General features: G+C 41.8%; 1 protein-coding gene across 1 annotated transcript; it reads right to left on the bottom strand.

The window, feature by feature from the left end:
- Positions 1-394: 394 nt before the first annotated feature.
- Positions 395-27,070, bottom strand: cnpy1 (canopy FGF signaling regulator 1). The gene is made up of 6 exons (XM_084008517.1): positions 26,913-27,070; positions 24,365-24,467; positions 23,059-23,174; positions 2,759-2,971; positions 1,710-1,806; positions 395-586 (listed from the first exon to the last, which is right to left on the bottom strand). The coding sequence occupies exons 2-6, from the start codon at positions 24,456-24,458 to the stop codon at positions 546-548; spliced, it is 561 nt and encodes a 186-aa protein (XP_083864643.1). The 5' UTR covers positions 24,459-24,467; positions 26,913-27,070; the 3' UTR covers positions 395-545.
- Positions 27,071-27,417: the final 347 nt, after the last annotated feature.

Here is a 27,417-nt window from a genome sequence, read left to right as displayed (position 1 = left end):
CAGCGAGCAGCTGCTGGATGTGGCCCAATCAGACAACGGATCCTTCATGCATGCTGCCATCTGTCGACCTGCTGTTTGAATGAGAAGACATTTTACTGTTTGAAACCTGTGTTCAGATACAGCTGCAGAATGAAACAACACACATGTAAGTATGGTGCAGCTCATAATCATCTAATTGTTTAATCCTTTAGAAATCTGAATATAGAGAGCTGCCTGGAACTATTGTCTTGTTTGTGTGACTGTGATGTAACACATCAGGAGGACGTGAATCACAAGATGTTTGACATTTTAACTTTTTCTTCAACTTTTTCATTCTTGCAGCATTTGTTCCCATGGTTCCACAGTAAGAAGCGCTTCAGAGAACAGGAAGGACAACACAAGATGCTGCTGTGACTCCAGTGAGCAGAAGAACCAGCGTGCACAATGTGGACGCTGGTCCAAATTTTAATTCATTTAAAAAGATTGTCTGAATAATTTGTCAGTCACAGATGTTGTTAAAGGCGTGTTCTGCTGGTTCCAGTGTGGTCCGCTGACGATCTACGAGACTATAGCTCCTCCTTTGTGTGACGGCTGTCTTCACAGTAGTCTGAAATCACAACAGACACAGTATGTGCACCGGTGTGGTGGAGGACATTCATAAAGGATTATGGATTATGTTGCCATTTATGAGAGCAAACACACAGATTTCACCTGCTGTTTAATGATGAGTTCATCATGAGGATTTTTGTGAAACACCATTAACACATTAACTGTATAATCCTGTCTTTCTTTCAAACAAAACTCTCAGCTGATTCAGATTCTAACAAAACAGCCTCTCTCATCTCTGATGTCATAGATGCCAAAATCAGCAAAGTAAAATGATTAAATGACCCAACAAGGAGCTCAAAGGGAAATGCATTTAACTGGCTGAGAATATTGAAAAGCAGAAATGAAAAAAAAAAAAAATGCAACTATGCATGCGAGGTTCAATGTTGTTAACAGGGATGTCACTGAGATTTAAAGACGGGGGGCTTCGCCCCCAGGAGAACCGTATTAGAACTACAACCAGTGAAGAACACACATGGTCTTCTTCCATTCTCCTCTGTTGAACAAGAGTTACTGTCATGTTCACTTTTAGACTCATTAAAGCTGCATGCTTAGAACCTGATGATGTAAATGTGTCTTAAAGTGATAGTGTATCTAATTCCTCTCTCCATTAGATACGCTGCAGGTCTAAAGAATGTACTTTAATTACACAGTAACTGTCCTGTAGATTGGTTCAATCACAGTGTGATTCTGTCATAAAGTATACAGTAGAATAAACCAAGACTGGGTTTAAAGGTCACAGTGAAATATGACAACATAAATATGAACTTTACCCAAATAACTGTATTTTGTATGGATTTATTCTGTATTAATTCCAGCTAAATGAGGATTCAGTGTCTGTAAAAAAATAAAAATATTTCTAAAGTATATTCTTTCTACAGACTATGATGCTATAATCCTAAAATTCTGTGTATATACTTTTATCAGTAATTATTCTGAAAATAAAGACAAAAACATTTTGGGGGGCTTGGGAACAATTTAAGGTGGCTCCAGCCGTCTAAAATAGGCCTAACAACGTCACTGTTTGTTAATATGAGCGGATAGATTTTTTGTGATCGTAAAGCGACTGATTGGCTGTGATGTGAGGAGAATGAGGAGGACGAAGGAGAACACGTCTGTGGTACCTGACACTCTGTTGCATAACTCCTCCTGCACGTTCTCCACGTCCAGGCTGAACAGAGAGATGATGTCATCCTCCAGCTCCTCCACCACCGACTCACACTGAAAAAGACACACACACACACACACACACACACACACAGAAGGCTTTTCACACGGCGGTGGTCACGGCGTTTTTCAGGCCGTCGGCCATGTTTCCCCTCTGTTCGTTGAACCGTTCAGCCATTTTGACAAGCCGCTGGTCACACGGCTGAAGCTCAACTTCAACCTACGGCATGCCGGTACTCCGGGATATAATCTGGATTTACTGAAGGAAGCAGCGACCGGGGCAACGTGTGGAAAGCATGACGTGGATTAAATGGCATGAGCGGCGGGATCAGGTCGGATGAATCCATCCTGAACGGTGAACAAAGACCCGGGACGGGCTCCATTTTGAATCTCGCTCAAGAGCGTTTTTTAAAATCTGCTTCCATAATCAGATTATGGAGATGTGGACATGCAGCCAACCCAGTAATTAATAAGAGAAAAGTCTCATTCATAAAACCACTCCCACTGCTATAGTCACATGACACAATGCTCAGTGTAGACGACTGGCAAACATCTACATATTACATTTATTATTGTGTTCTTCCAATATTTCCCTTTCTGAGTTTTTTTAAAGTCTATAATTCAGTCTTTGTAAACATATAAATATATGTATGTAAATATATATATACATAAATATATATTTATTAGATTTAATATATATATATATATATATACAATATATAAATCTAAAAATAATAGCATCCCGTTTAACTTGCACTACTTCCTGTTCACACTGAGTCTGTTACTGCAGCAGCCCCCTTACTTTCATGTAGCTGTCGTGAACTAAGGAAGGGTTCAACTGGTGAAATCCCATCCCGGCCTGCAGAAGCCTCCGACCCACGGTCCCCAGACCGGTCCACATTACAGCCCACGGTCCCCAGACCGGTCCACATTACAGCCCACGGTCCCCAGACCGGTCCACATCCCCCTGGTCCTGTCACACACACTCTCACTCTGTTGCACTCACTGCAAACTTGAGGGCGTTGGAAACTTCGGGTCCGTCGAACTGGAAGTTCTTGAAGTCGGGGAAGTCCTCGGTGGGCGCGCCGTCTCTGGGGGCAAACCTCAGGTAGCGTCTGTGCTGGGTGTCGGGGTCCACGTGGAGGCCGTAGTCGCTCATGCTGTCACACACCCCCTCCAGGAGCTCGCTGAGGTGAGCCTCCGAGCGAGCCAGAGGCACCTGCTCACACCAGAGAGAGAGAGACAGGTTGGGGTCATGTGACATGTTTCCACGCTTCTGAAGGTTGAACTCAAGTAGACCAAGCTAGAGACAAAAAAGATATGAAAAATACACTTTCAGCCTGAGACGACACCTATGTCACTGCCATGGCAACCAAAGGAGACAAAAGGAGAAAGTCTTTCTGCAGCCCTGGGATGTGTGCTTGCCCCGATGTCAGCTGTGGTACACCACAGGGCTCTGTGCGGGTCAGCGGGGTGACCTCTTGTTTCCGCTGCGTTTTCACCAGCAAACCTCTGACTTTTAACCTGTACGCACTCCCTCCCACCACCTCCCTGTCCAAACGCCACTCCCCCCCACCCCCCCTTTGAGGACAAAACAGGGAGGCGGCGCTGTCTAGACGGGTCAAGACAGGTGCAGCGCCCTGCTCCCACCGTCCCCGGAAGGAGATTGGGTGACAGGAGGGGGGTGAGGGGCCGAGGACAGTGAAAAGGGTGAAGGGGGTGGGGGGCAGGGTTGCTCTTTACACCTCCGAGCGGGCTGGAAAAAGCCAAAGGGAGGGGGGTTTCCTGAGAAGGGTGGGGTCAGTGGAGGAGGTGGAGAAGCCAAGTGCAGGGTAAACAGCTCGGTTCTCAGCCGCTGCTGCTTCTTTCATGCCCTCCATCCTCCAGTGATCAAAGCAGGAAATCTTCCTTGTCTTCTTTGGTCAAAGGGTGGAGGGGTAAGGGGGAGGGGTGTAGGGGTAAGGCACAGAGGAAGGGGGGGGGGGGGTCACATTGCAGGGTTTTATTTTACTATGTTTACATGCTCACTCGTATTCCACTATTATTCCAGATATGAAAACATTCCTAGTTTGATAGGATCATATTGTGTTTGGATATTTTGAATGGATCCTTTTCAGATGAAGACATGTGATATTGATATTCATCTTTTTGCAGTATTCTCTGGACTTGTATACAGCACATTCACCATGAGAGTCTCAGTTGGTGTTTTTACGTCACTTTGTGACACTTGTCCCGTTTCCTGTTTCCAGCTGTGTTGGACACGAAGCAAGCAGCCGACAGTTAGTAAAGCTGGGTAGAGATGCACAGAGACGAGAACACGCCTGCTTTTAATCATCATGAAGGACTTGGATATCAACAGGTTTATGGATATGAACACATATCACAACACCAACGTCTTCAAGACAGAGGATGAAGGAATGAAAGAGAGAAGCTGTGATCACACGCTCCAACAATCCACCACCGCTGGACAACTAAAGAAACACGAGCAGCTCCTGTTCTGTTTCCATGTTCTGATGTGATAAACGACATGTTCGACCCGTCAAAGACGCGGCGAGGACGCTGGTGAGGAAGAAACTAATGTTGAGTTAGTGGTTGTATGAACAGCTGCATGTGAGTGAAATCTTAATTTTCATCATGTAAATACATTAGTAGGAATATGTGGTGCATGTCAACGTAGTCAGGGTGGAACATATTATTACCGGCCCCTTTGTCTCTCACACACACACACACACACACACACACACGGTGACAAAGGGCCTCTCCGCCATCTGCTTCCCTTCCTCTGCGCTGCGTTTTGCTGCCTCATGGATAAAGTAAAAATGAGTGGAAGCCATCACTAATCCCTCCGTCTTTAAGCTCCGCCTCTTTAACTTGTGATTCATTCAGCGCAGGATCCCTTGAGCTTGACAACGCTGTTGTGCTAAGGAGGAAGGAAGTTTGTGTTACAGCACGGGGCCAAAGGTTGGAGGGCGAGCGGCGAGGGATGTAGGTCACGCAGGCCAATGACGATGAGGTTCACCTATCAATCAAAATGAGCCGTGATGACTTTGACACCGGCGGTGACACATCATCCACTCAGTGAGTGGAGTTTCAGACGACGTGGAGTCCAGCACCGTTCTGGCTCTGATCGTTTTCATTATGACTTTCTCCATTCAAGAACCATTTCAAGACGACAAACAGTCATCGATCAAACTGATGGATCGTCTCACCTCCACAACTCACTGTTGATGCTGTTTGATACAATCAGCTTTCATTCAAGCTTCAGCCACATCTTATGGAGATACATTCATGGCCATTATTCATTTTATTTTTCTTCTCTTTTTCCCATTATTATATTTATTTTCTCACACCACTATCCAAGAATTCACTTTTTAAATTTCAGGTTGTATACGAGGTCATAATGTTCTACCTAAACTGTTTAACAATGCCCTCCTATTTCTACATTTCATTTGGTTCATTCTATTCTGCCATGTTTTGGTGGGTTGTTTATCACTATAATTTACATGTGTTATGGGACATAGCTCAAATATCTAAATAAATAATGTAAATATTAATTTATTATGGTGGGTGTGATTGCAGCCTCCAAATTTATTTTCAAGCTTTAACCAACCACCAGATGTGAATAAAACTAGAGTGACTGGTGTTTATTTCATTGTTGACTCCAGGTCTGCATTAATCCTGCAAATATGTAATACTCAGGCATTCAAAAAATAGATAAATAGAACTTTCAAATGTAAACTTTCACAAGTGTAAATCAGCGAAGTATATTCAAATAGAAATGTAATCAAACGTAAAATGGCCCTTCTACAGTTTGTATGACGATAACGGTTTATGGAAGTATTATTGCTGCAGCTAATGTCAATCTAATCTACTGTAGCAGTGCATCATTTTATTTTACAATAAAACTGCTGACAGGTAGTAAAGTGTCCTCATTTAATTTATAAAACAGATATTCTTATTGTCTGAAATCATTTGATTATTACAACTGTGAGAATCACATAACTGCCCTCTTTCACATCACATGTGAATTTGAGAAAACTGAGTTTGAAATTTAAACTCAAACTAAATATTATCCAAACCCTATAAAAAATAAAAAAGGAAAACTCCCCCTGGCCGACAATGAGACCACGTCGGTCCATCTCAGTCCGTGCTTGGGTCTTTATCATGCCATGCTACAAAATGGTTTGGAATTAAAGCCCTTCCTTGCCAGTCAGAGGTTTGTGAAAGGGAGCTGTCAGTCACAGCGTTGTTTGAAGAATGGGGCTGGGGGGCGGCGGCGGTGGCGGTGGTGGTGGGGGGGCAGACCGGTTGGCCCAGAGAATAGGCTTCTCAGGGATGCTATCCTCCATTCAATTCCCATTGGATAGGGAGCCATTATTGCACTGCTGTGGACAGGGGCCTTTCAATTTCATTGTCCTGGTGTTATGGGCCAATGAAGACCCATAAATTAATAATAATAATGATATTGTCATCAAAGCGGCGAATGGAAGGAGAAGCTGAAATGTCATTTTGACCATTATGTCATTTAAAGCAAGGATTAGTAAATAAGAATGTCCCCAATAAAGGTGTGATATAATAATAATAATAATAATAATAATAATAATAATAATAATAATAATAATAATAATAATAACAATATTAACACTTCACTATGACAAGATAGAAACACTGAAGTGATTTGTAATTAGCTTGCAGTGAATGAGCTTTAGCATAGCATTAAATCCTAGCCTAGAGCTGGCAGAGAACAGGTGACACCAGTCACAAAGCTTCAAATCAATATGGTAACATAGAAACTGCTTTTTTTCATGAGTCTGATAAAAAGATCAATAGTAATCCAGCGTCAGGGTGTGGTTGGCTTAGCTTAGCCAGGACATGAAGCTAGCCTGGCTCTGTCAAAAGGAACAACAATAATTGTAGCTCTAGCAGCAGTTATGTGCTGGAAGTGTTCAGTGGGAAGTCAGTGAAGGATCATGTCCTTGTTGCTGAACACCTTCCCAAGTTCAAAAATGCACCGAGAGCTCACTGATCAGCAAGTTTATCCTGATTAATCCATTCAAACTGAAATCAAAATTGAAACTGAAATGATTTCTGGGTGAACAACAGTGACAGTGATGAAATTCATCCTAGCCATTCATGTTCAGGGACGCAAATTGTCCATTTTTTCCACGTCTCTCTTTACTGTTCCGCACCAAAACAAAGGATTCTTTTCAAGTGATTTGTTTGTGTGATTTTTGCCTGAAACCAACTAGGTGGATTTGTTGCCTAAAGCTAATGTCATTCCGACTGACAGAACAAAAAAAAAACTGCAGATAACAAGGATACTTCCAACTGAAATACATTAGTTTTAAAGTCGTACTAAGCAAAACGAAAAAGATAGAACATTTTTGTTCATTACGATTAAATACACAAATCGGTATTTCAAAATGTGTGACTATTCCATGAAATGCCGTGAGCTTGTGTTATCACAGAGAGGTTGTCAGGTTTTGTACCATTATGGCTGTGCAGAGATATCAGTATGGGTTTTTAACGTCATGACTGTAGACTTCAATTTAAAGGGCTTTTTTTTTGTTTTTGTTGCCTGGCTGCATGTAAAGGAAATATTAGTGGGCTATTCATTTAGGAGGAATATGTCTTTTTCTGAATAACTGCAAATTCATAACTCAGAGTATAGGATGTCCAAAAAAATTCTAGTATGTTGAAAAAAGCATGTCATTGTAAAGTATGTCATAGTCATAGTAGAGTAAAAAGTACAAGTCAGTCATTGTATAATATGTCAAGTAATGGTAAAGTATGTTGTAAAAAGTAAAGGCATAGTATGTTGAAAAAAGTAATAAAAAGAAAAGGTATAATATGTTGTAAAAAGTAATAAAAAGAAAAGGTATAATATGTTGTAAAAAGTAATAAAAAGAAAAGGTATAATATGTTGTAAAAAGTAATAAAAAGAAAAGGTATAATATGTTGTAAAAAGTAATAAAAAGAAAAGGTATAATATGTTGTAAAAAGTAATAAAAAGTAAAAGGAATAGTATGTTGTAAAAGGTAATAAAAAGGAAAAGGTGTAGTATGTTGTAAAAAGCAAAGGTATAGTATGTTGTAAAAAGTTAAGGTATAGTATGTTGTAAAAACTAATACAAGTAAAAGGTATAGTATGTTGTAAAAAGCAAAGGTATAGTATGTTGTAAAAACTAATACAAGTAAAAGGTATAGTATGTTGTAAAAACTAATACAAGTAAAAGGTATAGTATGTTGTAAAAAGCAAAGGTATAGTATGTTGTAAAAAATCAAGGTATAAAAAAACAAAAAACAAAGGTATAGTATGTTGTTAAAAGCATAGGTATAGTAGCCTATGTTGTAAAAAGTAATAAAAAGTAAAAGGTACTGTATGCTGTAAAAAGTCAAGGTATAGTATGTTGTAAAAGTCAAGGTATAGTATGTTGTAAAAAGTAATCAAAAGTAAAGGTATAGTAAGTTGTAAAAGTAAAGGTATAGTATGTTGTAAAAGTAAAGGCATAGTATGTGGTAAACAGCTAGTCATAATATATTATGTGTAAAAATCGTAAAGGGCAGTGTTCCCACTGACAACATTTCTAGGAACAACTCTGTTTAAAACTCCAAACTGTCTTTTTGACATTTCAGTTTACAGATTGAACAAGAAATGGAGCATGCTGGGAGATGGAGGAACAGTTACAATGTTTGTTTCCATGCCGTCTCTCACTCTCACTCTGTTTTTTTACCCAGCAGAGAGAGAATGCCTAACCTCTCTGGATTAAACACTAAATGAGTAAAATGCATGTTGCCTCACTCAGTCACATTTCTGGACTGATATTATGTGTCACTGTGTCAGCGTGTCATTGTGCATCCTCTCATTCTCAATGCATGACTTCCCAGCGGTCACCAGGAGATCAGCTCACCGCTCCAACTAAGTTCAATGTCTTTGGAGGCCTTAAATGTGTCATTGTTGCAGCAGGCAGGTTTAACTTTTGTGCCACGGAGCATCCCCATGCCCCCAGGAAGTCCTACTGTGGGGAGGCCAAAGAGCAGAGACTTAAAACCTGCAAATCCTCCTCACTGATGGCATCTAAGCTGTGACATCCCTCCCTCTCCGATTCACACTGGGTCAAAAGCTGCTGAAAAGGAGGGATCCGGGAGGGCAGGGGATCAAGGTTTGGCTTTTTCTATGGCTCAGTAACATTTGATTGACCAAACAATGCAACAGGTGGAGGTTAGTGTCAGCGAAGGGCAGAGGAGGAGCTCGTCACTATCCTGGCCCGGTGACTCCAGCATTCACCACAACAGCTGATCTGGCTTGTTGTGAGGCATTCAACGAAGCATCCTCCTCCGTTTGATACACAAGCCAGGCTGTCTGTCCAGCAGGAAGTCAGAGAAGACATTTTCAGAGCAAATGTAAAGGAAAGAATCATGGAGACAAGCCAACTGTTGGAAGTGCTGCAGCACAAAGATGTGTTACCTGGGCCCGGTTTGAAACTCGCCCTATGTGGAACCTGAATGGTTTAAGAGGCTTATGTTGTCTTTAGAATCCTTGTATTTTCTACCAATACACCAATCTTTTTCATTCAAAGTCATGTGAGTCATATAAAACTGTGCCCGTCTATAATGAGCAAAAAAGCAAAAAAAAAAAAAAAAAAAAACTCCAGTTGTATATGAATCACTATAGCTCCAAGAGCAAATAATGCTTTCAATCATGAAGATAATCTCGTAATTGAGCATTTATCTTGCAATTATTTTATTTTGTTCTATGTAAGAATTATTCTGAATATATACTGTTGCCCATAAAGTTGTAATATTTTGTTTTCAGACACAATCCTCTGTTTATTTCTATTTAAATGCTGATGCAAATGTGATCACATTAGACCAGGTGCAATGATTACATGATGTGTCACAATGACCCACGTGAAATGAATTCATACGTAACATTTGTGTGGCGCAATAAAAGACAAGACATTTGCAAATTATTCCAACTTGGGCGACCCTGTATTTTATGTAGAAATCTTAAAAAGGGTTTTATCACACTATAACACTATATTTCCTGGTTTATTGTTTTTTTTTTAAGTTACTGTTGTGGAAAAATGAATCTGCCCAATAAAGATCAACAACCAGGATCAGCTTTTTCTCCGAGGTTTATTCCACTAAGTATTCTCATCTGCAGAGGAGGGACTGGTCACCCCTGCCTTCTGATGCAAAGGTTCAGACTCAGCAGGAACGACCCTGAGTCCAACAACAATCTCCCTTTTAAGGAGGAGGAACCAAAGGACGGATCATGTCCTATCTTACAAAGACAAGATGTACAGGCAAGGTCAAGATTTACAGAACACAGGCGTCATAGTCCTGAAATTATCTTATGTCAATGTGGCACTCATGTTCATATCATCTACAAACAGGCATTCATTTTCGTCATAGCATAACAGTCAAAAGAGGAGATGCGGATCGACGTCTGGCCTGACAAATATTCTGATTATAAAGTACAAACATCCAAAATTCCCATTACATTACAAAATGGGTTTAGTTTTGATGATGATGATAATGATGATGATGATGATGATGATGATGTTGAGAGTAGAAGAGCCTTTTGTGAATTGTCAATGAGGAGTAATTTTTTACTTTATGACGTCATAATTGTCTTTCATTCTCATCACAAGGAAATGTTATGGACATTCATTTTGAGATGATTATGTGGATATTTTGCAAACTTGCAAGCTTGACCTGAACTGCTGAAGTACAGATTTCATTTTCTGACTGGTTTATTTTACCTGCTCAACACAGGGTTGTAGTAAATGGGACTACAAACTAAATATTATTGTGCGAATTGTATAATGATAATTAATGGAATTAGATAATACTGAAATGAAAATTGTGTAAAGGCAGGAGAGCCATTGGGATAAGTGGCTAGATCCTCTGTTGTTTGCAGTGCGGGAGGTTCCCCAGGCCTCCACAGGATTTTTTTTAACTGCTCAGCAGAAACCATGCGGGGTGTTGAACCTAATTAAGGAAACCTAGGAGGAGGGTCCAAGCCTGAATAAAAATGAGGTTCAGAATGTCCTGAACCTGAGAGCAAAACTCCACACACTGGGTCAATTATTATGGGAGAATGTGCTCCAGGTAGGGAAGCAAATTATCGAGTAATTCATTAATCGATAGTTGTTTCATCTTATCGATCGATGATCGATTAATTGATAAGCGGCAATTCTTCTGAGAAGCTGAATTTCCCTCTGAATAGGTTCCATCTACTGTATACGTAACATCAAATGCTATCTTATGATATAAAGAAAAATGCAAATCATATTTTGAATACCGGTAATTTCATTTTAATGCATTCATTTGGGGAATTTTGAGAACCAAAATATGACATATTGTTTCCTGACCAATTTCTTACAAACTGCTGGTTCTGATCCAAATGTTGACATACTAAATGGGGTTGAGGAGTTTAAGCATTCAAGAAAAGATGAAAACAAAAATGACTAAAACACAGTGCTGAGCCTTTAAACTATTAGTTTATTATAACTATTATTATTTATATAAGTGGGTGACTATTCCTCAGCCTTCCTTGGTGTTTTGGTTTTGACCTCGTCCACATACGTCACCACTCGCCCATCTCTGAGCGACAGCTGTCAATGAATGTGAATGTGTTCTAGGAATGTGGTCAGGACAGGCGATGCGATGTGGGCGGGGACGGAGAGAAACAGAGAGTTGCCGTTTGAACTAGCCGTCGGCGGCAGTGAATTTTTTTTGCCAGCGAGTAGAATTCAGCGAGAAAGCGAGTGACAGGCGAGTAGCGACGTATGTGAACGGGGCTATACGCGCCATCAAACTGGCCAGCTGACGCCTTGCCATGGCGACGGGGGAAAACAGAACGTTGATGAGCCAAACCAGCCGCGAGGATTTCCCCTTATAATAAGCGCTGCGGAAGCGGAATCAAAATAATTTTGGGCGAACATCGAGACTATGGCGGTCTTAATTAGACTAGTTGCCATAGTCTCGTCAATGTGTGGGAAACACTGCTAGTCTTGTTGTTGTCGTCAGAGCCCTGCTTCGCTTGTGTTCGCGCATGTGCTTCAAGTACGTCTGGCTTCAAGCGCGCCCTCACGTGGACTGGCGGGGAATTACGGGTTCAAAACGCAATTAATTGCAATTAATTTATTTTAAATCGAGTAATTTCTTATCGACAATTAATCGATAATCGATTAATTGTTTGCATCCCTAGCTCCAGGCCAGGAACATCAACAGTGCCTGTACAACAGAGGAACTAGACTGAGACACTTCTCACCAAGGGATGAAGTACTTGTATTGCTCCCCACTTCCAGCTCCAAATTACTCGCCAAGGTCCCTTTGTGGTCACACAGCAAGTGGGTGACGTCGATATGAAAACTCACCCGGGGCGTGACGGTGCATTCATGGCGTTGGGTGTAATAGATAGACCAACAGCACCTGGAGTAGCCCCATAGTTCTGTGCCAAAGAAGGATGGCTCTATTCGGTTGTTTGTGGATTATAGCAAGGTGAACGATATTTCATGCTGTGGTGCCCACCAGCGTTGCCAGTTACTTTGAAAAAGTAATCTGATTACTGATTACTGCTAAAAAGTAATTTAGTTACTTTACAGATTATTTGATTTTAAAAGTAACCAAGTTAGATTACAAGTTACTTTATTAGAAACATTCAGCAGCTGCCGACAACACCTCGCTGCCCCATACAAAAATGACTCACTCACTTTATTGGAAGTGCATTTTCAACAGGACGTCTGCTTCCTACCAGCTGCTGGGACTTGCTCTGTAAGTTTGACTGCAGTGCTGTGACTCTAAGGGCCCTAGTTTCGTAGACCGGCGCAGGGTGGCGCAGCCGGCGCAGTGCAAGTTTCGACCCGCGCAGCCTTGCGCACCGTCAGTTTGGCAGTTTGGTGGATCGCCTGCGCCAAGATGGGTGTGGCGGCGCAGCAGGGGGAGGCGTCACAGATTCAGCTTGGCGTAGCGGAAGTTTCGTGGCAAAAAGCCTCGCCGAGACTGCGCTGAAAGCCCGCCAGCTCCAACCTGGTCTACTTTCGGCGCAAGGCGTAAGGCGTAAATAAAGTCCATTCATTCAATGCGAATCACAGCTGGCGGAGTGGAAGTTTGGCTGAAGGCGCGCAGTGCGCACACGTCACCGAGACCTCACAGGCAGGTTTCCACAGTTCCAGGCACATTTAAATGCAATAAATAATCACAACAAACACTATTTAATGCAACTCATTGAATCAACACGTGAATTTATATCTATATAGATTGTCCCGTCACATGTGACGTCAGATCAAAGGCGGATGGCACGCGTAACGGAAACTCAGCCTCTCGGACCAAAACATCTCCCTCTCTCTCTCCTGTTTTTTATAATATCGGCATTGTTATTATTATGATACGCGCGCATATGGCAAGCCGTTTTAACATTTAATAGCTAGACTGAATATGTATTGTAGATATCTGTAATTCAATTCTTCCTAGTCATAAAGAACATTTCAGATATCAACAATGACATTCTTCCTATCCACAATTGTCATTTCAGATATCCACAATGGCATTCTTCCTAGGACAAATGACGTCACTTTTGCCATTCATGTGTATTGGGCTTTCAGTTTCAGATATCCACAATTACATTCTAGATATCTAGAATGAACATTCTGGATATCTGCAATTGAATTCTTACTAGGAGAAACTCCCATTTCAGATATCTTCAATCCAATTGTTACTAGTCATAATTTTCATTTCAGATATCCAAAATGAAAAATTATTCCAGATATCCAGAATGTAATTTTGAATATCCAAAAATACATTGTGACTAGTACAAATGTCATTATGGATATCCACAATTCGTATTATGACTAGTAGAAATGTAGTTTCAGATATCTACAATTAGAATTATGACTAGGAACAATACAATTGCAGATATCCACAAATGTATTGTGGATATCTGTTGACAGGTAGACAGGACGGCATTTTAATTTTTTTTTAATTATGACTAGTAACAATTGGATTGAAGATATCTGAAATGGGAGTTTCTCCTAGTAAGAATTCAATTGCAGATATCCAGAATGTTCATTCTAGATATCTAGAATGTAATTGTGGATATCTGAAACTGAAAGCCCAATACACATGAATGGCAAAAGTGACGTCATTTGTCCTAGGAAGAATGCCATTGTGGATATCTGAAATGACAATTGTGGATAGGAAGAATGTCATTGTTGATATCTGAAATGTTCTTTTTGACTAGGAAGAATTGAATTACAGATATCTGCTATACATATCCAGTCTAGCTATTAAATGATAAAACGGCCACTTATACTTTTTAAGGATTTTTAGATATCTTAAATTTAATTTTGACTAGTACAATCAAAGTTGTAGATATCTTAAAATATCATTTTTACTAGTAAGAATGTATTGTGGATATCTTTAATTACCATTTCTCCTAGTCCAAATTACATTTTGACTAGGAGAAATGCTATTATGGATATCTAAAATATAATTACAGATAGGAGTGTGGTTCGATTAAATGTTAAAACGGCTTGCCATACGCGCACAGCGGCGGCGCTGCTTCTGTCATCGGGTTGTCAAGTGACGGAACTTGCACTGAACCTCCCCTAACGCATTAAAGGTGAGGAGAGGAGCTCATTTGATTGGTGAAGATCTGAATCGGCTGTATTAATCCCAGTCCACGCCTCGTCTCCTCCTCGTCTCCCACTCACGCCTTCTTCTCCTCCCTCTTTCCCACTTGCGCCGGTGGGCGAGACGGGAGGTGTGCCTGCGCGAGCCTGCGCGGTGCACGAAACTTGCAAAGTCCAGGCGGACACACCCCGTCGGCGCGGCGCAGGTGCGCTGAAAGCTGACTGCGCCTGGTCTACGAAACTAGGGCCCCAAATGTTTCTTCAAATTCGACGTAGTGTTTTTGTAGCTAGATAGCATTTTGTTGCCACCAGCACAGAGTGTACAACCAACCTTAATTTTGCCATCTATAGATAGATAGATAGATAGATAGATAGATAGATAGATAGATAGATAGATAGATAGATAGATAGATAGATAGATAGATAGATAGACTTTATTGATCCAAAGCTGGGAAATTAAAGTGTAGCAGCAGCATTACACACAGTGACAACACAGTAACTAAAGATAAAGAACACAATAGGTAAAGAAACAACATATAAAAATAACAATATAAAAAGTATAAAATGTATAAATAGCAGTAAATTAAAGTGCACATTGAAAAGTGGAAAAAAAAAATCAGGTGCAGTTCACAGAAAAACAGGGTCTTGAGGAGAGTATTGTTATTATGAACAGAGTTTTAGCTGTTATTGTAGAGTGTGATGGCATGTGGCAGGAAAGATTTCCTGTATCCGTCCCTTCCACAGCGGAGCTGGAGCAGCCTGTGGGAGAAGGTGCTCCGCTGTTTGACCACTGTGTGATGGAGAGGGTGCTGATCATTGTCTATGATGGATAACAGTTTATTCAGCGTTCTCCTCTCCACCACGGACTCAAGAGACTCCAGCCTGAGACCAAGTACAGAGCCAGCCTTCTTGATGATTTGATCAAGTCTGTTGGTTTCGCTGGCTCTGATGCTGCTGCCCCAACACACAGCAGCAAAGAGAATGGAGCTGGAGACAAACAGACTGGTAGAAGATCTCCAACATCTTGCTGCACACGTTGAAGGATCTCAGCTTCCTCAGGAAATAAAGTCTGCTCATCCCCTTCTTGTACACAGCCTCTGTGTTAGATTTCCAGTCCAGTCTGTTGTCAATCACCACTCCCAAGTATTTGTAGTCCTCCACCTCCTCCACCACCTCCCCCCTGATCCGTAGTGGCTGTGAAGGCATCCTCTTCTTCCTCCCGAAGTTGATCACCATCTCTCTGGTCTTGTTGACATTCAGCCGCAGGTGATTCTGTTCGGACCACTCCACAAAGTTGTCTACCAGTGTCCTGTACTCACCCTCATCTCCCCCCCTTATACACCCGACAACAGCTGAGTCGTCAGAGAACTTCTGCAGGTGACATGACTCAGAGTTGTACTGAAAGTCAGTGGTGTACAAGGTGAAGAGGAAGGGAGAAAGCACAGTTCCCTGTGGAGCTCCTGTATCACGGACCACCACATCAGACAGGACACTGCCCAGACGGACAAACTGTGGCCTGCCTGCTAAGTAATCAGTAATCCAGGAGATCACAGAGTCGTCAACACCCACTACCCGCAGCTTCTCACCCATTAGCAGAGGCTGAATGGTGTTGAAAGCACTGGAGAAATCAAAGAATGTGATCCTCACAGTGCCTCCACCACCATCCAGATGCATATGGGCTCGTTGCAGCAGGTAGATGACAGCACCATCGATTCCTAAATGGGGCTGATAGGCAAATTGCAAAGGGTGCAGAAACGTCCTCACCTGTGGCCTCAGCTGGGCTAAGACCAGTCTCTCCAGGACCTTCATCACATGCGATGTTAGTGCGACTGCTCTGTAATCTGCTGGGTCGGATGGCTTCGGTTTCTTGGGGACTGGGACCAAGCAGGAGGTCTTCCACAGCAACGGGACTTTCTCCAGGCTCAGGCTCAGGTTGTACAGATACCCCAGTACAGGGGACAGCTGGCTGGCACAGGTCTTCAGGATCCTTGGTGAGATACCATCAGGGCCTGCAGCCTTTAGCATCTCTCTCCTCCTCCATTGTTGAGCCGAGTCGTGAACTGTCCTCGTGCTGAAAACGTGACTTGTCTCATCGGCTATGTGATGTCACTCCCAAAGACGCAAGAAGAAAGCTGATATATTTTTATTGAGGAAAATGACAAACATAGTAACGCACAGTGACTTGGATAACTTAAATCTGATTGCCGGTTTGGAAATAGTATCACGTTAGATTACTCGTTACTGAAAAAAGTAACTTAGTAACGCGTTAATCCAATCTGACCACTTACTAAATAACGCGTTTCTGGTGCCCGATGAACCCCTGGTTCGGTGAGGCACGGCTCGTTTTTTTACAACACTGGATTCAACGGTCTAAGACACATCAGACTCTCTCATTTCACAGCTTAACAGTCAACTAACTTTCTGAAGGCATGTGAGGCGAGAAATAAGTAATACAGTAACAGAATCAATTTATCACTGCAGCAACTGTTAAAATGTATTGTCCCAAATCTCCATTTGCACTGGAAATTTACAAAAGCACTCCAGCACCGAGGTGATTCAGTATGTTTTACAGTAAGTGGCAGTATTGTTAACCTTCTTTAAATCTCTTACAGTGTATCCCCTGATTGATCCCCCTTTTTTTGTTATAATATAATTATTATTTTTTAACTTGAGCTGTTTTCTCTGTCTGATGTGTGTATGCCTGAGTGTTTGAACTTTGTATTTTGTTTGCTTTGTGTTTACATTTTGTACACCTCCTAAAAAAGCAAAATGTGGTTCTCTTTTTCGTTGATCTCTTGAGATACACAAAACAATACTCACAAAAATGGTTTCATACTTCTCTTTATCTGTGGTTCTCACTATTGTACTGAATGCATTTTCCATTGTGCCATATTTTTAAATAAAAAAATCTATAAAATATCCCCCATATCCACATCATCTGATTGAAATAGTTAAATGACCTGCTGTTCATTGTGTTTCATCTCCTTCTGTTCACCAATCACTTGTAAGCCTCAACAGATCAGTAGGTTAAAGGATCAAGACCTACTTCAGAGCCCTGTATTAGGAAATAGTTTCTCAGTGCCCCCTATTGGTTTCTCTTCAGTGTGTGTGTGTGTGTGTGTGTGTGTGTGTGTGTGTGTGTGTGTGTGTAGTTCCTATATGTATTTGAGTCAGTATTTATCTCAAAAAAGCAAATTCTGAGGTGTAATAGAAACTATACTTCCTGAAAGTGATCCTCCTGACAATAGTTCTGCATAACTTTATGTATATGGAATATATCAATAGACGCATCTTGCATGTGTGTACTGAAAAGAATAGGCATTTTTACTGCTTGTTCCAGGGATTTTTCTACCAACCACAGTCGTCCCATATGCAGAGTGTACACACACACAACACACACACACACACACACACACACACACACACACACACACACACACACACACACACACACACACACACACACACACACACACACACACACACACACACACACACACACACACAGCCAGGAGGCAAACTAAATGAAATCCAAGCAGGACCCACAGGGGACACAAGAAGAGTAATTAGCATTCATATCTGGATGAATCCACCTTTAGAAAACGGCCAAGAATGACACAGATAACAGCGTCCCTTATATGACATAACACAAGTTCCAACCATAAGGGCTGTTGTTCAAATGTGTCCAAGAGATAAATAAAGCATCTTTTTACAGTGTGGAGTTCGGTTAGTGTGGTTTACCCTTGAACCAATAACCCCAGTATTACCCCTCGAGGTGCTGTATTTGGTACCAGCTGATATCACAGGTCACACTTTATCCACTACAAGCAATAAATACATCAAATCACTGGCCCAGTGTTTATATCGCTCCACATCAGTCAGTGTCAAGTGTTTCCAACATCAACACAGTGTCATTTCACACCTCACAGTGCGATTTTAACATCGACCCATGCCATTTCACAATTGTTGATATTTAACACTAATAATGCCATCTTAGGGCAGTGTATGAAAAAACTTGACTTCCATGGAGCAACACGTTCTCCCTCCAATCCATCATATGACTCTACTTGTTCAGAGCTCAAAGCATCAAACTATGACATTCACGCGCCAGGACGCGCACTACATCATGGAAGTGAACCAGGGATTGTTTGAACAGCGGTAAGATCAACCAAGACGGGTTCTGCAAGTTTTATTTTGTTTCGGTCAACTTTTAAAGAAGTGCGTTTTAAGGCACGCAAAATTACTTGTTTTTGTCAACGGAGTCTGGTGTTCTTTGTTTCACTGATTGACTGAACCATCACAGACAAAGACATATTGAGACTTTTTTTTTGGTAAGACAGGTCAAAGGACACGATTCATGGAAAAGCTTTAGGAGATGCCTCGTGAAACCTTCTGCAGCCCCCTTGTCTGACTTTCACACACACCAGTCAGTGCAGCTATCAATGGTTAAAGCCGAGGAAATCAATGGCAGAGCTGGACACCTCATGAAAGCCTGGTCCCTTGGCTATAGAGGAAGTCCAAGCTCCAGTGGGATGTGACCTCATTAGATCAGGACCGATAACCTGGATCCATAGTCTCACTGTGTTCACACAGCATCACACACCGCCACAGCAACAGCAGAGATCAATGTGGTCTCAGGAGAAAGGACGGCAGTGATCCCTCCACACCGCTGGATACACCTCAGCGTTTAAGTGGAATGAGGCAAGCCTCGTGTTTCAGGGGTGTAACGTTACACCACATTCACGGTTCGATATGCTTTCGGTAAACAATAAAAAACAGTAGCTTTCTTTTTTAATTTAGTTTTACAAAAATAAACATGAATTAGTTTTTTGTTTTTTTATAATTTTTTTTATGAATTTCTCATTAGCTAGAATTCTTACTTCAACAATTAAGGCACTAAAGTACTGGCATATTGTCATTGAAAAATAAATAAATAAAAATGAATCACGGAAATGTCTGTAATGTAAATGGATCAACAACGGATTTCTGATTGTGTAATCGTCATCCTAAGACGCTGACTTGTTGATCGTTCCTGAATTGGGCTGTAACTTGTATACTCGTCACTCAGACACGGACGGACTACAATGATGAAGGCACAAACACTTGGTTTTGTTTTGTTCCTTTCTTTGGCTTCCATCACCATGTAGGGTGTTGGTTTTATGATTTGATGTGAATACATGCATATTTTTATCTTGTGCGGGCAGTGCATTTATTTTATTACTTTTATCTTTCTATCGTGTACTTCATCTTCGTATTGCACTTCTATTGTGTTATATATTTATTGTGTTTTATCTTGTTGTGCAGCACTTTGGAAAACCTTGCGTTTGTTAACATCGTGCTATATGAATAAAGTACTAATCAACACATTAAGTAATGCCGTCTATTTTGTCTATTTGAAACTAGTGGTCCATTGAGCCGATGGACTGGGCTAAACCAACTAGCAGACCTGGCCCTAACTAATCTGGAGCCCTAGGCAAAATTTTAGGTGGCGCTCCCCTTGCATCGGCAGTGTAGTGTATATACTCACAAGAAACCGAATAGCTTTGTCTTTGACCTTTTTTTTACTTAAAGAAAGCAAATTCACAATCAGAATAGTTAACAAGATAAAAAATTATGAATAAATAAATGAATACAAAAAATAAAATAAATATATGAAATACAATCATTTTTACATACATTCATAAAAAGCCTTAAGTATAGGATCTAACTAAACACAAAATAAAACGTGTCAACAAGTTGCATAAAATAAATGAAAAATACAATATAAATAAGGCACTGCACAAAACAAGATATTAAAGGTGGGGGCAACAGGAAGACCGCTTGATGCTGTTGCATCATGGCTGGGTTGTGCTGCTGAGGTGGGGGCAGCAGTGGTAGATGTGGTAGATGGCCCAGGGGTGGGATTTAGAAACTTCAACAGTGCATCTGAAGAGAGGAGTATGTGACACCATTGAGTATTACAGTCTAATAATAAAAACATATGATTCCAGGAATAAAATTAAATGATATAATATAAATGAAAAACCAAAGAGGTATGATGTTAACTGATATGCAAATTAGATTAGATTAAATTTATTGTCATCATTACAGTGAAATGCTGAATAGCAGAATGCAAAGTAGCAGTAATATATATGAGAATGTTATGTTATGATTATCTTTGACCGAATCACAGCAGTGCTCATATTCAAAACAGCATTCTCTCTCATGTGATATTGCTTAATTAACATTATTGATGTGCACTTTAACAACTAGGCTTACAACTATAATATATAAAGGGGTGGAAAAGTGACTATTACCAGCAGGGCAAACGTTAGCTAACCAGTAGGCAATAAAAATGTAAACAAATGTAAACACCTGCTTAAAAGATCTAATACAAATGTCCCTGAGGAATGTAAGGTGGGAGTACTGTAATTACCTAACGTTACATTATTACTTTCCATAACAACTTAGCCCCCTCCACAACATTAACTGACGTTAAAACAGTCAACTAACGTTAGCTATTTATCGATTAGCAATTAGCGAATCATGTAACGTTAGCTTAATGCTAAAAAGCCAGGTGTCTATCTGTAACAGACAAATAATTTCATGTAACGTTACCTCTGTCTTTTTCTCGTTTCTCCTCCTCTTCTTTTCTTTTTTTTCTTCCTTGGGCACCGGACAGTTTTGGCCATTTGGACATCTTGTGTGGATTTTTTGATGTGGTGACGTCCAAAAAGAATCATGATACGGGAAGGGAGGGGGCGCACCGTGCGGGGGAGGGGGGGGGGTTGTAATGTTGTAACAAATATTATTTCTATTAAATAGGCTTTGCTTTGCATTTTAATTAATGTGGGATTATTTCTTGTAATTGTAACACATTTTTTTTTCTTTCTTACCATTTGTGGCACTGGCGTGGCGTCCCCCGATGGACGGCACCCTTAGCATTTGCCTATACGGCCTATGCCACGGGCCGGCCCTGCCAACTAGCATGCTACAGCTAACAACAGCTGGTACGCTGCCACATCTTTCCGGGTAAAACAGACGCTCCAGAATAGTTTAGAATAGTTAGTTTTAGTAGACACAAACGGCTGTCAAATCCGCCATCAGTAAAAGTATTCTAACTACTAACCAGATAGAGCTGTAGGCTGATAATGTCATCATCATGATCAAAAATCTCAATTTTCTCAAGATAACAAGATAAATTAACTCTTGATCTTGAGATAAAGTTGAAAAAATATGTTGAATCATGTTTGTTAACAGCTTCCGTACAGCAGCCCATACAGAGACGCCAAGTCTCGCCCCTTCCTGTGTCCACCATGGGACGCCATCCTGTCTGGGAAGGCCTATCTTTGGAGAGTTGTACAGACCTCCATGGAATACCCAACAGTACGCTGACTGCTGTTAGGGACCGGGACAAAATCCTCAGCGTGATTGTCAGACCTTAAACTGGTGCAGTGGGTCCTGGGTTCCTCCTGGTGCAGTGGGTCCTGGGTTCCTACTGGTGCAGGACTAGCCTGGCCTCATGTGTCCAGAGTGTAGAGGCAGTTCCTGGATGATGAAGGCTTTGATGCCATTGACTGGCCCTCTCGTTCTCCTGACCTAAATCCAGCTATGGGACGTTATGTATCGGTGTATCTGACACAGCCAAGTACCACCACAGAAGCTCAACGAAGCCCTAATCCAGGTCTGGGAGGAGATCCCCAGGACACCATTCTCCGACCCATCAGCCCAGACGTCGTCAGGAGTTCATACAGGCAAACTTTTGATCAGTCTGAGATTTCAATGTTTTACTTTGATTTTCTTTGTGATTTTGAATCCAGCACTTAATGGAATAATAATTTGTTCATAATGAACTGATGTGTGATTTATGTGTTCACTTAACAGCATTTTTGGCGGTACTCGAAGTCATACCTTTAGGATATCCAAATATGATGGTTTAACAAAATACCTTCATACTGCGAAAGCCTAAAGCAGATTGATGAATCCTACACATTTTAAATAATTTGGTGGAGTTACGGTGGTAAGTATGGGTAATTATAATAACCAAAATGAGACTTACTGATATTAATGTTTTGAATAAATAATGGTATATGAATAAAATACTAAACTCACATGATGTGCATTCACAAAGCTAAATGGACTGCGTTATAAATGCGGTGGAATTCTAATTAATGACATTAAGATATAATCATTATCGTTTGTTTTTCCTATTCATACTCAAATGGTATGAATATTCCCAAAAGGGATGGAACCATTGCTAATATTGTATAAATCACAACAGATGCCATTCGAGGTATGATTAATTTCTCTTGCTGCACATTTTTGTTGTTTTGTGTTTTGAGGGGCCAAGGTTTGAAACCGGGTTCGGCTCGGCCTTCTTTGTGGAGATTGCATGTTCTCCCTGTGTTAGCGCGAGTTCTCTCCAGGTTCTGTCAATGTCCCGTAGAATGGTTGTCTGTCTCTATTTGATAGACTGGGGGACAAGTGCAGGTGTACCCTGCCTTTGCCCAGCTGGGATCAGCTCCAGCCCCCCCCACAACTCTGAACAGGATGAACATTTCAGGCTAATGGATGCATTTTGTCCTGTACTGGCTCCTGTTGACGCACCACAGCAGGGAGCCTAGTAGGCCAGTTCTCTTTGAATAATCATATAAATAACTTAAACAACACACATCAGTGTACCATACCTTCTTGTCTTTCATGGTTCCATCAGGGTTGAGTCTAAAGCCGCCGACGTTGATGGTTTTCTTTGGGTCTACCTGACTGATTGAGTACTTCAGTTCATCCGCAATTGCCTTGCATGCTGGGAAACAAAGGTAAACCTCAGTGATGGCCTCAAGACAAGCTGCGGCATCAGTAAATACAATGAGGGCGTTCCTAAAAGTCAAGGCTGCTTCCTTGGTAAGAAGGGTCCTCCAGAGACTGTGACTGTAGTCAGTCAGTCAGTCAGTCAGTCAGTCTCTCTTCATCCTAATTAAAAACACTCATATCAAGAGTTCAGGGTTCTGGCCTCAGGCTGCATCTTGCCATCGGTGAGCAGAAATCAATACATGTTCACGTGGCGTTGGCGTTATCTACTGCAGAACTGTATTCTGTAACAACATGATTCAAGCATGCCTATTGTTGTCAACTTTATATAATTACATAAGAGGTGGGCGAAGGCATTTAGGCAATGACGTGATTATTATTATATATGATTGTTATTGATTATCGAGAGGGTCCCGGGTTCGATTCCCGGGTCGACCCCGGGTTCCTTCTGTGTAGAGTTTGCATGTTCTCCCCGTGTAAGCGTGGGTTCTCTCCGGGTTCTCCGGCTTCCTCCCACAGTCCAAAGACATGCAGGATGGGGATAGGTTCATTGGTGACTCTAAATTGCCCGTAGGTGTGAATGTGAGCGTGAATGGTTGTTTGTCTCTACATGTCGGCCCTGCGATAGACTGGTTACCTGTCCAGGGTGAACCCTGCCTTCGCCCAATGATAGCTGGGATCGGCTCCAGCCCCCCCGCGACCCTGAATACAGGATAAGCGGTAGACAATGGATGGATGGATGGATGGATGGATGACACTTAGGGTGTCAGATATCGGTCGTGTGTCTCAGTTTTTTCATCAGTTTCAATGTTTGTCTTGTTTCCTAAAGATGCTGGAAGCCGGAAGCAGAAGATACTCTGAAAAAAACTCTACCTCATCAGAGAACACCACCAGCTGGTGTAAGGAGACATTACAGTTATTTGAAATGGCCGCGTTTCATTTCTATTCTGTGTATTTAGCAGGGGGAAGTAAACTTGAATTTCATTGTCATATTGTCATATTTAAATGAGTGTTTGGTTGGCTATTCATGTTTAATCTGTAGAATAAAAGCATGCTAGAAAGAGTTCCTCATTAAATAACTAACATAGGAACTGGCCATATTATGACCAACTATCAATGTTGTTTCTTTGAGTATCTGCAATATTCCATAAAATGTTATCATTCAGTGAGAGCACCAACACTTACCAGAGCAGTAGAGCTCCTTGTCCCTCTTCCCCCGGCTGCTGCTGACGAAGGCTGATAGCAGCATCACAGTCACCTGAATTATCCATGAGACCATATTGATAACCTAACAGGGCAGACACACCGTTCTACTGGTTAGACACAGGCACAGTCTCAGGAAACGACAGTCTAATACATCGCATCAGGATGTCTTTAATAATGTGAAGTAGGGTCGGGCCGATTTCCGGTTTCACCGGTCTGGTTTGGTGTACGCCCATAGCGTGTTTGATTTATGTAAACCGGTTGAACTGGCATTTGTCCGAATGAAGTGCAGCCGTCCCTCTGCCGAGCGAGCCGAGGCCGAAGACAGAGATTTAACAAGCTGAGAACGTTGATCCGAAGAAGATAAAAAACCCCGGTAGTTGCTGGAACGAGGCCGCCGTTGTACACAGCAACAGGTATATGACACACAGCAGCTTCACTTGTTGAAGAGTCGTGTTAATATGCGAGACGAGCAAAAGTTCAGCTTTCACAGTTGTTTTGAAACAACGGGCTAAGCGGAATTCCAACACTCATTGAATACATCACACGGCGTCGTATCTGTCCTGTTTTGTTTTGTAAAAAGAGACACCGTTGTGCAAAGCAGAGTTATTTATAAACGGTACGATTATTATTAATATTATAGCATATTTCTGACTCTCCTTTCCGTGATTACAGCGCAGTCTTCTGTGTAAAAACGAATGTATCACTCGGGAGGGTCTGCAAGTGCGACGCCTAGTGGGAAAGGTCGGTATAACTGTTTCGGACCGGTCTTTGGCTTAGTATCAGACCGGTTTGAAAATGTTTAAACCGGCCCAAGCCGAGTGGGAAGTGATTTTCAAACAGCAATGTAATTGACCTTTTTCCATACAACTGAATTACCTTTTCAAGAAAACTTCAACTCCCAAGGTGACTTTCATTCACAAACATCGAATCATCAAGCAGGGGGAAGCTAAAGCATACATGTTGAGAAAAGGCGTTTTATCATTTATACAAACTTTTCAGCCCACGACCCCCAAAATAACGGTGCCAGAGACGGGAGACCCCCACGATCCCCGGAGGTGACTGAACATAAGAATGAGTCCAGAACGTATGCACTTATAGGCGTATCCATACTGGACATAACGACAACTCAAAAGAACAGTCTGACAACCATGGTATGATTTTACATGAAGCAGAATTTCTCAGTCAAAGTCATCTCCATGGAACCGAGGAGTGAACATTGTTGCTGTCATGTGCAAACTTCATTTTGACACAGTACTTTAATTTCCATGTTACCAGAAGAACATCTCAGTCAAAGTAATGGAAATCCATCTGGCAACTGGCTGCTGATAGTCTTATCATCTACAAACACAATATATCATCTGCCGTCTGGAGAAAAAGATCCACAGGTCAGTTTGGGCTCTCCTGTATCGCATAATAATCAAACATGGATCTGCATCTAAAGATAGAAGATCCATTTTAAGTATACCTTAATTGTTCCTCAAAATAAAATAACATCCTGTAAAATGCATAAAAAAACCTTTAGGCAATATTTCTACACTATAGAGGTTACTAGAAGCTATCTCTCTACGCTAGAGATGTTGGGTCCTATGAAAGAATATAATGTTGACCCCCAACCTAAACCACCCACCTGTCAGTTATTATTATCATCATCAACCACAGATGTTCACAGATTAAACTTTTCTTGTGCAACATGAGTCTAATAGCGAGATAATAACATAGAAAAAGATATTAGAAATACACAGAGAATTATATTCTGTGAAACTTGTTTTGTTGTGTTTGTTGTAAAACTTAGAGCCAATCAGCTCTTAGATGAGGTGAGCGCCAGGCGTTTCCCATCATGCCCCGGGTCTGCTAGTCGGCGGAGAGTGTATCGGTGCCCCCGTGTGCAGGACGTCGGTCGTAGTTTTAGCATGCACGTTGTGCGGTGATCGATTGTGAGCAGACTCATCTCGCACGAGCCAGTTCCCAAACAGCATCACCTCGTGCATGCGCACAGGTGACGCGCTCACGCGCATCTTCGTACTCTTCATTCAGCTGACAGTTCAACCGAGGAGACTTTATCTGTTGGAGACGATTCTAGTTTGCCAATACTGGCAACACGGCACCGAACGCCTCGCCGGGGCAGACCGTTCGTGAACAGCTGTTCCGCCGGTCGTTGATCAACAAGAGTCCGCCGGTTAGCCCCCGAACCCCCGCAGCGACGATCCGCTTCACCTGGCCGCGGACCGGGTGAACGTGCGTGTGTGTGGGAAGTAACTAGTGGACAATGTGACAACGCAGGTGTGTACTTCGGTCTAGTGACACTGACAGGTGAACTAACAGAGTAGATTGAACTATTCAAACGGGTACTATGATGTATTTGGTACATGCCGAATTCTAGGCTGACTCGAGTCAAATCATGCAGCATATTTTATTACGTTTTTGCCGCAACGATAGTTGGCCAGTGCACAAAACTAAATGAAATGATCGTATTTCGCAGCGGGATCTGGCGTTCCGTGCTGATAGCCGATCGGCTAGCTTGTCTTACCTGGCGAGGAGAGCACTCTGGCTAGACGCGGACGCGGCGTCGGTGGGACTCAAACGACGGCGGTGCTGGAACTACAACGATGGGCTGTCATGGACAACTTTTTCTGTTCATGCTTCAGTTTAGCACTGACAGGTGTCATTCTCACTACGCTACACGTTTTACATTTCCGGTCGTAGCTTTCAAAACAAAGTATTTGTTGAGCAATAATTGGGCGATTTTGAGTATTCCACCCTGACTTAGATAACAGTATTACTTGTAGGAGATACGTTAAACACGATTTTGCCCAAATGTGCATCCTCCACTCCTCTATCATATAGACCCCTCCATGTTGCTGCTCTAATACTGAAGGCACGTCCAACTTACTTCCGGTCTCGCTCTGCGTAGTTCCGTCTGGCTTTACGTAGTTGAAGCGGCGTCTTTACGTGCCCGGCTGTAGTGTAGCCACGTTCAGTCAGGCGTCGGCCTGGTCAACCAATCACGTTCCTAACTCACACAGTACCGACCA

This window comes from Eutrigla gurnardus, assembly GCF_963514095.1.
Source record: "Eutrigla gurnardus genome assembly, chromosome: 4".
In the NCBI taxonomy this organism is placed as follows: domain Eukaryota; kingdom Metazoa; phylum Chordata; class Actinopteri; order Perciformes; family Triglidae; genus Eutrigla; species Eutrigla gurnardus.
The sequence above is the reverse complement of the archived record's forward strand: the minus strand, read 5'-3'. Positions and strand labels throughout refer to the sequence as shown.